The sequence below is a fragment of the Anopheles darlingi genome, chromosome 3, assembly GCF_943734745.1.
Source record: "Anopheles darlingi chromosome 3, idAnoDarlMG_H_01, whole genome shotgun sequence".
NCBI lineage: Eukaryota > Metazoa > Arthropoda > Insecta > Diptera > Culicidae > Anopheles > Anopheles darlingi.
This window is the reverse complement of record NC_064875.1, coordinates 53,520,519-53,532,041: the sequence shown is the minus strand read 5'-3', so window position 1 is coordinate 53,532,041 and position 11,523 is coordinate 53,520,519. Positions and strand designations below refer to the sequence as shown.

Here is an 11,523-nt window from a genome sequence, read left to right as displayed (position 1 = left end):
CAGAAAGAAGAGGGGAAAAAAACGAAAATGAAATTGGGTCGACCGGCGACAGTATAGCAGGGAAAAGTTTTCCCGGTACGGCCCGGTCCCAACCGGTTCAATCCGTCATCCAATGCCCCGGTCCTTGATGGAAGAAGAAGCATGCGGGGCCAAACCTGTCTGACCGAACGACATGGCACAAGGGGGGCACCAGGAAAATATAAAAAAAGAAACTTTCTCGTCAACTCGAAATCGATCACCGGAGCTGAAGAGAACAATTCAACCATTCCCCGGAAGGGGGAGTGTCCGCCGTGCCAGGGGCCAGGGACACTATTCGCGATCGCTCGTGGAGGATTGAGGAAGCACACCGCAACATAGTCCTCGGGTGGTGAGGGCTGGGGGTGGTTTGAAGATGAAATGGAAAATAATAAAAAGAAGTATCCGGGGCTATAAATCAGAACCCCACGTCACGTCCCGGCCAGGTTCCCGGTGCGGTTTGTTGCGTGGTGGTGTGCGAAAGGCATGAAGTTGTGCCTGAAACCGTCCCGGTTGAATCGTTCGTCCTTAGCGCCTGGTGCTCTTTTTGTCAAATTGAAAAACGAAACGAACTGGGCTGCCACGTGCGCACTCCGCGTTTAATTCATTTCCTTTTTCCGCACCATCTTTTTTTTGTTGTGTTTTGTGCTCCTGGAAAGCGGTGGAGTTCCGAGGGTTTTTGCAGCCAATCCGCAATTCAGTTGGTGAGATTATTTTAAACAAATCAGAGCGCCAGAGCCAGAGCCTTCGACGAGGACGAAGGCAACGTCGAGCAACTCTCAAATCGTGGCGCTCGGTCGGAACCGTCCGCTAATACCGCGATAGGCCTCAATTATCCGCAACTCCCGGTCGCTGGCCTGGTCCTGGGCTGGGGACCCGGGATCGATTTTCCCGAGCACCCCTTTTCGGACAAATCCAGGTCACCGCTTGCTGCCTGGTTGGTTGTCTCCCACCGCCACCCTTGCCCCATCATCATTGTCATCATCATCATCGGCATCGTTGTATCGGCAAATTGTCCATCATTAATCATTCCCTCGGCGCGCAGGTATCGACGAGGCAAACAATGTCACCACACGCAGGACGTACGTGCGTACGTGCCTGTGTGTGTGTGTAACATGGACACAATGGTGTATTTTCCACCCCTAGTAGTTGGCTACTAGCGTGTTGGCTCCTGGATGTATGCAACTAATTAAATATCATCAATCTAAATTAGGATCCACTAAGCTTATTTGCTTCTTCACTCTCCGGATGGAACGGATCCTGGTTTGCTTTTGCTGCTGCTAGTGGTGGCCAGCTACCGCCAGGAGTAAGGTCATAACACGCCCAGAAAGGCTACATTGTTGTGAGTGCATACGTGTGTGTGTGTGTGTGTGTCACCAAATCGTTCGCTAGCAGCTCGAATCACGACACGCGCTGTGGTTGATCCCCCGGTTCAACGCCATAGCAACCAGGACAATGGCAGGGACAACGTCAACTGCTGCTATGACTGTTGCTGCTGTCGCTGCTGTTGCTGCTGCTAGCAACCAGATGTTGTTCCAGCGAGATGAGGTCGGTCACGGTGCCTGGCCGACAGACCTGGCAGTCAGGCAGCTTCAGGTTAATCCACGTCCCCTCCACCTCCCAAAAACTCCACCAGCCCGATTCTTATGCTCGAAACAATCGCGAACGTGCCTAGTGCTGCTGCTGCTGCTGCTGGTGCTACGGAATATTTCATGAACCAACGCCAACGCCACCACCGGACCGGACTGACTGTGTGTGTGTGTGTGTGTGTGCGCGTGCGTCCCCGCAACAAATCACCTTCAATTAGGGCAGCGGCACACCAGGCCACTAGGTGGCCACGGGAGATCGCACTCACCGTGGCCGAAAACCGAGTTCCGTGAACCGTGGCTGGCAGGCCAGTCACCACGAGCACCAGCAGGAGGGGGGTGGTGGGTTGGATATCGCACGAAAATTGGATTCCTGCCGTGCTGCGCTGCGCTGCTTTCGCACATATATGTATGCTTGGCGTGACTCGTGACGACGACGACGACGACGCTGGTGACGGCCACCGACCGAGAGTCCGAGGCATTATTAATTAAACGAAAAACACACTGTTCGCTGCCCGGGGCCCCCGTGGAAGCTGAAGCAGCTGGAGTTCATCCCGCGGTCAAGAGGGGACCCCGGGGTGGTCATCGTGCGGTCAGCTTCTCTCTTCCAAAAATCCTAGCGACACTTTGTCACGTAAGTCTTTTTTGCGGCCATTTTTTCGGGCAGTTCCAGTGCCTGACTTGAGAGGCCGCGGCAGCGAAATGCGCGATTCCTGTGGCCGCTGCTGCTGCTGCTGCTGTGGTTTGGGGCCGGCTTCGGCTTTCGGCCAGCCCGGAAGCCAGCAGCCCCCGGATCGGGTCAGGTCAGGACTTCCGTGGCAATCAAATAAATTATTTACGGGAATAACCGGGGAACGTCGGTCATCGATTGCCGGTTTCAGGAGCCGAGAGGGATACCGAGAATTGGAATAGTCCTGACCGTGGAAAGGGGGAACGAGTCCTGAGTCCTGAATAGATCGAGTTCGTCGAATGACTTCATAATATCCATCATCATTTCCTGGCTCCTCGGGCCGGGTTATTGCGGCTGATGATGGTGTAAAACACGTGGCACAGTCGCCCTTTTTCAATGGATGCGAACTAAGCCCGTGGCGCCATTTTACTGGACGTTTGTTTAACGGCCGCCGCAAACAAACTTTGTTTTTCGGCGCAATTTCGGCGGATCGTCAGCTCGCCGGTTGAGAGAAAACAAGGAATGGGAGCCGAGCAATGGCGCCTTTTGCGCCTTTTCCGGTTGTTTTTCCAATAAAACCCAAACATAAATATGCCCCCCTGCCCCTCGTTTCCTCGCGAAAACTGCCTTGTGCCTTCATTCTCCGCCATTCTCGGCGCAACAATCGTCGTAATCCTTGAGTAGCGTCCATTTTACAGCGTCCCGTCCATTCGACCATCCAGGCCCTGCCAGCAGTTCCGGGTAGCATTCGGAGCACTCTCTCACTGGTAGCAACCTCTGGAGGGGGGGGAAGGAGGCCTAGTGGTAGACGGGACGGGACGCTACAAGTAGGTCAGGGACTCCAGTTCATACTTTCAACGCCATCGTTTCGCTGTTGCTCGACTCTGACTCCGACATTCGGTTTCACGACCGCTCGTCGGCCAAGGCGGAGGAGGGCAAACAAATGACCATTCGAGTGCTTGGGATTGTGGGTGGGTGGAAAATTGTAAAATTAATAGTTATTCAAATTGCTGTTTACTTCGGTGCCCCGCTAGGCAGAAGCAGAAGGAGATCTCCGGTCCCCTTGTTTAATGAAAGGTTTATCGTGCTAATCCGTTCCCTGGCAGGTTTCTCCGCAGAAACTACTGGAACTGCGGATCGCGGCACTGGTAGCGCAATGACACAGACAGACAGCCTCCGTTTTACTGCACTGCTAATGATAATGGTGTGCAATGTTTAACCTCCTTCCCAGTGTTACCAGGGTTGATGATTTTAACCCCTTTTGCCCAGCGAGCAAGTACGATGATCCACTTCTTCTTCTTCCACTTTCCTTCTGTTGGTCTAGTGGATCGACAACCACGGCATCTACAAATAGAGGCATTAATTTTTACATTTACTCCCTTTGCGAGCTCCTTGCAATCGCACACCGGTAGAGGGCGCAGTAAGCAGTCCTTTTTTTGTTTAACGCGTTTCTTCTTCATCCGGAAGTCTATCCGGTCTATCCGGGCATTCGAAACGGTGCCTGGCAGCCTAATGGAGCCTCCTGCTACCCGTTGCTGTACTTGGTGAACTCTGGGGGGACTCCTCATCAACGACCGAGCTCAACATCGACACCAACTTTCGAGCCAGCTTCGGTCAGCAGGTCCCTTTTCTCGAGACGCCTTTGCCGTAATCCATAATTCAGGAGCCAATAAAAGATTCCGGTTTCCGGGGTCTCGTAGCGCACTTTTAAACACTTCTCTTCCTCTCTTTCTCTCTTTCCGTGTGTGTGTCTCTGTCGCTACCGCGGTCTATCGATTCGGATAGACGTTTTCCTGTGCCATTTCCTTTGCCTTCCGTTCATCTTGCGATGTGTTTGTGTTGTTGTCGGTTGTCGGTTGGCGTTCGGTTCGCAAGCGATACTCACATACATACATTAATTAAATTCCTCTCACGAAACCCGAGGTAATCGAGTAGCATTAGCGCTTAATGGTGGCTTAATTGTGAAATTATTATTCGACGTCAGCAGCCAGCCAACGAGCCAGCCAGTATGTCCCGATGTTGCTGCTGCTGCTTCTGTTGCTTAAATTTTCATCACCAACAGCAGCAATAGCAGCAGTAGCGTAGCGCGGTTTTCCGGTTTTTCCACCGCGAGCAACACTTTACGTTCGACACACGGAACGGGGACGCCATAGCTAACCGACCAACCGACCGACTGGCTGGCTGGCTGGCTGGCTGGCTGGCTGGCTGGCTTGGTTGAGTTCACGGTTATCTCCTTCGCCTAGCCAGCGGTTGTTGGTTGCTGCAAAATTCATCATTCACCATCGGATCGGAGCTGCTCTGGACTGTTGGCTGGACCGCTGGCGCTTGCTTGCTGGCCGGATAGTCTGGCCGGAGTCGGATAAAATTTTAATTAATTTTTATCCATTCTATGAATACCTCATTCTCGGGCAGAACTTTGCGGAAAGCTGACCTCCCCCCCCTCCCCGGATGGTTTTTTATTCTTTTTCGTTCCCCTCTTCCCTTTCTCGGCCGGCCATTTGGCGAGTCGTACTTCAAGTATTCCAAGAAAGCTGCTCTCCACGCTAGAGAACACGCTTGTTGACGAGAGTCCAAGCTGTTCACTGGAATCAAGCTGAATCTCTCGTCCCGCCCCTCGCACCATGTGTTGACCTCGTTGGCCCCTTCCATGGGCCTCACCACGGGAACGAGATCGGAATTTCAATTCTCGTCCCAGATCCCGGGGTGTTGGTGCCTCAAACTCAAAAACCGTTTAACTTGAAGACCCGAAAAGTAGATAGCAGGCCTTTGCTCTTGGTGTGCACGTTTCGGGGAAAGTGATCTAGTGAGCCCGGTCCGGGAACGGAGTTCCGGAGCCATAGGCCAGCAGTGAGGCAGCTGGGGTCTTGGGTAGATTAAATGAATGTGCTTAGCATACTTGGAAGCTAATCAATTATCCAAATAGAATTCTCCTCCGTTCTTCACTAGCAGGATGGTGGTGGTGGTAGAGGCCTTTTTGAGGCCTCTTGATGGTCTCACAGGTTCTCGCTCGTCCATCAAAATGGTTGCGCTCGCGCTTGGAGTTTGATTGACTCCCGACCGTGGTGGTGTTTCCGTCTGCCGATAATGTATTAATTGGCGTTTGCTCTAGGCCGGTCGACCTGGTCTGCCTGGTGCACCGTCGTAGCGCCCCCGGATAGCGGATGTCGTTTTGCGTTGTTAATTACATTCAAATTGCCTGCCGTAATGAGCTGGAAACAGAGTGTCTGTGAGGCGCTGGGAGTGTTATGGGGAGTTTATAATGTTGCGGCGCAAAATGTTCCCTCCTCTGGGCGCTGGAGTTCTCTGCATCCGGTGATTGTCTGTGCGAGTGTGTGTGTGTGTTGGGTGAACACATAATCAAGTGAAACACCCAGCTGATTACATGCTGTCGAGCCAAAGTGTTTTGATTAACTGGAGCTAGAGTGGGCGGAATTGGTCTCCACCTCCTTTACATCCCCCTTCCACCATCACCAACACCACCAACCAAGGAAGAGGAATCCAATGCTGTGTTGAATTGTGATCATTGTTGATTGTGGTGATCGATTCATTCACTCCGTTTGATTGAAATCCACCAAATTGACCACGAGCCGGAATGCGAAAATCAACTAGTGGTCGTGGCGTGTCATGGTCCGGGAATAGGAGGAGAAAGATCCAGCCGAAAAAGGAAATCAAAAAGTTGGACCCCCCTCCCAGGGTTGGTGGCGAATCATAATGCGAAGCACTTTGCGGTCAGCGAATGGTCTTTTCATCATGCTGTTTATCCCGAATTGAAGAGACCACTTAAGGGGGAGCGTGAAGAGCCCCCCGCGGTGGGGCGGAAAAGCCTAGCGATGCTTCGTTAGTCACGCAATGGGAATTAGACGCGGCAACGCGGAGTGAAGTGACAGCAAGGGACATGGCGACGGTGATGGGGTGGGGATTGCTGCTGAATGCTCTTCCGGTGAAAGGAAGAAGAACAAGGCCGGAAGATGGATGCCGGGGCCACGCTCGAAACAATTGGCTTAGCGCGTGGAGGGGGGGCCTTGAACCAGACAGCCACCGAGTCCTCCACACCGGGTCCCTGCGTTCATTGGCCGGAAATTGTTTTCTGAGCGGCCATTTTGCGGCCGTCCCCGAGCAAGAGAGCGAAAGTTTGCGTCCCCGTGCTCGTCAACGAACGCACAAAAGGTGCTGGAAATTAGCGGGCGTTAAGGAAAAGTCATTTTCCACCACCCGACTGTCCGGGAACATAAGCCTCAATGGGGGGGGGGGGCGCTCTCTGGGAAATGGGAAATGAGCTCGCTGATGAATGAAATCAAAGATGAGGAGAGAGGGGACGATTGTTCTTCGAAAAGGCAATCCCTTGCTGGCGGAATTAGCGGCCATTTTTCTCCGTCACGAGACACCGACTTACGTGTGTTTGAGTGTCTGTGTCTGTGTGTGTGTGTGTGTGTGTTTCGTGGAGAAAATCTGTTGCGTCTGTCTGGCCGCCCGAGAGTGTAGCAGGCAAACCATTTTCCCCTCAATTAGATGCCGTCTGCTGATCTTCTTCCCTTCGTTTCTTCGTTCTTTTGTTCCTTACACGAAGTTTGTCGATTGCAACATTCCTCGTAACCGAACTTTAACAACCAACATCAACCTTTGCTTTCATTCTCTCTCTCTCTGTCTCTCTCTCTCTCTGCTCCCTTTATTACAGGCGCCATTTTCGAGCAGGGGACGGACGAAATTCAGTCAGCGTTCAAGTTCGCGATGCTCAACCACAATCTTAACGTGACGGCGAGACGGTTCGAGCTGCAGGCGTACGTTGACGTTATCAACACGGCGGATGCATTTAAGCTATCGAGACTCAGTAAGTATGGTGACGGTTTGGGGCACACATGATGGAAGAATGTTTCGTTGGAAATAGCGGGAATGTGGTATTTATCCAGCAAAAGCTACACAGAGTGATGATGATGATGTCTTCGAAGCATTGCTTTCCGTTGAATAGAGCTCGAGTTTGTGGTATGCTACCCGCTAGTTGGTGCATTTTGAGTTATTTACAATGCCATCGGTATCGACTGTCATCAGCGTTTTGGTATGCTATTTGATTATCGTGCCACCGTGCACATCACATTCATTAGTTTTCATCCATCGGTATATGTTTTTCGGACAACAGTGCTTTCGGGCAGTGTGTGTCTTTTCTGTAAAAATAAATCACAATCCCTGTCAATTTTTATCGAAATTCCGTTTTCCGTCCGTCCGTTTTTCGATAAAAATGCATTGTGTGTTGGTTGTATGATTGTTCAATTTAATCATTAGAAAATAATCTGTCATGCTTTACGTTAAAGTACGATTCGTTCGCTGATATCATGGTGGTATTTAGTTTCGTAAAGGGTCTTTGAATTTGGAATTGTGCTTTGAAATAATCCATTCAATTGTGTTTAGATCGTTTGATCAGTGATGTGTAGTCGTATTGTCTCAATAAAATAGTAAAACACTGTTCGCAATACTTGCTACGGGTTTATAACAACTCCTGAATGCAGATCCTTTTTGGTCTTCATTGAATAGTCATTGAAAATCGGATAAAAGCGAAGGATTTTGAAACCATTTTGCTCGTTATCCTGTGTCAAGGGAACACAAAAATAATCTAATCCGAAAATCTGATCCGATGATATGCTGTAAATGTTTTCGTAGACTCGTATCGCTAGAAACCATTTCGCGCACTCTGTTCAAAAGCTGCTGCTCTTATTCTCCCGTAGAATGCACGTCATGGAAGTCATGGAACAACTTTCCTAGAATTGGTCGAGCTTCTTTACCTGCTGCTATTGTCGATGAACATACTGCTCGAAGCACGGGTCGATCTTGTAATGAATGTTACTTTAATTAAGAGTTGTTCATTACTCCGAGAATTCCACTCCGTATAGGTCCCAGAGACTGTTCTGCCTGTTCAATACTTTCGATTAGAGCGCCGTAATTGACATTATTAATAGTGATTGCTATTAAATGATAGCGACAATTAATAATACAAGCGAACGGAGCTAAACCATGACGACACGGAATCGAATCGCCTGCTGTCCCCTTGCGCCTGCTATTGTTGACATCGTCGTCGTCGTCGTCGTCATCGTCGACGCCACGCGCCACGCGGAATTATTCAAATATTTGCATTTGCCGGGCGCAAATGATACACAATTTAATAGGCCCGTCTCATCAAACTCCTGTCGCATGCGAGTTGCGTGCCCCAGGCCTCAGGGAACCATCACCGCCACCACCAAGACGCGGAACATTATTTATCCCGAGACCCCTCGAAACCATACCTCCCTTCTGGGGTCCTTCCTTTTGCCCTTCCGCTGTCCTCGCTCGCTGTGCCGTTGCTTCATGCACAAACAAACGAGCTCCGGCCGTCCGTGCACAGACCAAGACAGGCGGAAAATCAACAGCACTAATTCGGTTCCACTGGCACACTGGCACTGGGTCGCTCTCCCTCTCTCTCTCTTGCGCTCTCTGTTGCTCAGCTCTCAAGGGAGAAAAGGACAGCATCACCCACAAACGCGCTCACATCCCACTTTCACACGCCTGCAAAGATACCACCAATCGCTAAAGATATGCGAAACACTCCTTCAACACACACACACACACACACGCATACGCACGCCTCATCATGGTGCCTTAGAGTGCTTTGGAAATGGAAAACGAAGCAAACCGGAGAGTCGTGGAGTGGAAACCGGGCGGCGCTTTGCCGGCTTGTGATGTCAGTCGACTGTCACATGAAAGAATCGCATCGCTACCAATTACAGTACTCAGGACCAGACGAACGGTTGGTCGAGCAGCGCTGCTGCTGCTGCTGCTGATGCTACTGATGCTGTTTCTGGTGGTGGAGAAGGAAATTTGTGGGAAAAAAAGGCGAAGAAAGGAGTAACACCAATTGGTACCGCCTGGTGGCTGGTGGTTGGTGGCTGGAGTGGCGTTTTCCGCGGGTTTCGACATTGTTTTGGCGGGGGTGAATACATTCCCAACACCCCTTTTCCACCGACCCCAGCAAGCGCGATGCTTAGCAAGGGGTGCGAGAGACGCGGTAAATAAAATGCTTCGAAAGTTTCCGTCGCAGCAGCGAGCATTTTTCTATACTCACACATACACACACACACACGCGTGGGCACACGGGACCCAGAGTACACATGTTGTCCCTATGGCGGAATGGTGGTTTTCCTTGGGAAGGGCGCGGACGCGCGCATGCGGAAAATAAATTGAATTTTTCACGTTTTTGTCCGCTTTGTTGTGAGACGTCGGTCCGGGCGTCTCGTCCTCGTTCTCCTAGGGGGGGATGGGGGTAGCAGGGGTGTAGGCTCTCTGCGGGGGAATCCAGAAAGATCCACGCTAAGGACGGCGAGAACAACAAACGAGGCACAATGAAAATATTAAACACATACACTCTCTGGTCCGCAGAAGGAGAAGGTAAACGATACGAAACCCGCGCCACGGTGTGTGTGTGTTCGTGTCCCGGTCGCTTGTTTTGCATTAATTGAATAACGAATGGAGTAAATGAACGCACTCCGCGCCACTCCTTTCGCGAGTGAGCTGTAGCTAGCTCACCCGAGTGAAAGCGATTAAACCCACATCATTTAGGGCGCCAAACGAGGCCTCAACATGTACACCACGGGGTCCTAGGGCCGTCCTCTATTGTTTCGAAAATTGGTTGACCAGTGAGTCGAGGCTGGCTACCAATTGTATTATGTTTTTGTTTCTCGGAAATGATGTGAACATTGAAGGTAGTGCTCCGTGTCCATGTCCTTTCGCGACTTGTTCCACTCGAGATGAAGACGATGATGATGGTGGTGATGATGATGATGCTGTTGATCAGTTACGGTAATCGACGGTCTTACGAGAGGCCAATTCCATGAAATCGAGCCACCAAAGTACCGTTACCGGCATGCCCAGAGCGAGAAAGCCGCATAATTTGGTCGACGCATCGGACGCCGCCGCACCGCGTGCCGGAACAGCGTTCGTCCTTCAGCTCGATCTCGCCCGCTGGATAATGGGATTACCTGCTTCCGGTACGCTTCCGATTCTCCGGCACTCTACCGGGCGTCGTGGGGTATCATGCCGAGGAGTCGAGGCCTCGAGGACGAATTGATTGGCTTCTTCGCATCGAAATCGTTCGAAGCTGGCTGGCTGGCTGGCTGGCTTGGGTGGTTTATGTTTTTGAAGCATAATTCAATTTGTCACAAGAAAAATCATCTTACGAGGGGAAGGACAGGGGAGCCAGGAGGAGGTAACGACATCATCATCATCATCATCACCGTTTCATCTAGAGCGGTATCCATTCCACTTTGCAGATGTCCTTTGGAGTGGCCCGGAGTTTCATTTGTCTTGATCGACGGATGAGATCCCGATATTGCCACTTCTCTGAGGTGGATAAACCTATCATACCTTCTCTCTGCCCCCCTTTTCCCACATCTATCGCCTCTAATGCCTTCTCTCTTCGTTCTTTTCTTCTCTTTCCTCCTCGTCTCGCTCATGGTGTTTGCAGTTTGCAACCAATTTTCGCGCGGCGTGTTCGCGATGCTCGGTGCCGTCTCGCCGGATTCCTTCGACACGCTGCACTCGTACAGCAACACCTTCCAGATGCCGTTCGTGACACCGTGGTTCCCGGAGAAGGTGCTGACACCGTCGTCCGGTTTCCTTGACTTTGCCATCAGCATGCGCCCGGACTACTACCAGGCCATCATCGATACGGTGCGCTACTATGGCTGGGATCGGATCATCTACATGTACGACTCGCACGATGGTAAGTGAAGGATGCTGTGGGAAGAGGTTAGAAATTTAACAGCCGCCAGCGACCGTTAATTGAATCGCGCGTGCCAACGACGACGGCGACGACGATGACGAGAAGCACACGGTGACGGTGGAACGTGGCACCATCACGATGGCATTCCAGCGCGATGACGAAGATGCTGGAATACGTCGTGGAGGACGTGATTAATGTTAATCAACCGTGAAATTGTCCGCAGGGCGCAAGGCCGGGCGCATTATCTCACCAGAGCACCCGGTCTGCAGTGGTCCGATGTAAAGACAACGCCATCGGTTATCGGTTTGCAGCAGATGGGCTTTGAATGATGTGTTTCTACGCATACTAGCATAAAATTAACGTTGCGATATCGAAATGTATATATCACATCGAAAATAGCTCAGTTTAGCGCAACTTTCTACTTATTTAATTACACAAAATATGCATTGTTGCAGGAAAATTACTTACTTGATGCTATTCTACACAACACACACATAACTGCACTGTAT

At 51.0% G+C, this 11,523-nt stretch overlaps 1 protein-coding gene across 1 annotated transcript in view; it reads left to right on the top strand.

Moving 5' to 3' along the window:
• Positions 1-11,523, top strand: part of LOC125954300 (glutamate receptor 1-like) — a 77,049-nt gene that overhangs the window by 19,377 nt on the left and 46,149 nt on the right. Inside the window, exons 3-4 of the mRNA XM_049684479.1 lie at positions 6,947-7,099; positions 10,757-11,014. Coding sequence (XP_049540436.1) covers positions 6,947-7,099; positions 10,757-11,014 — 411 coding nt within the window. The remainder of the gene's footprint in view (positions 1-6,946; positions 7,100-10,756; positions 11,015-11,523) is intronic.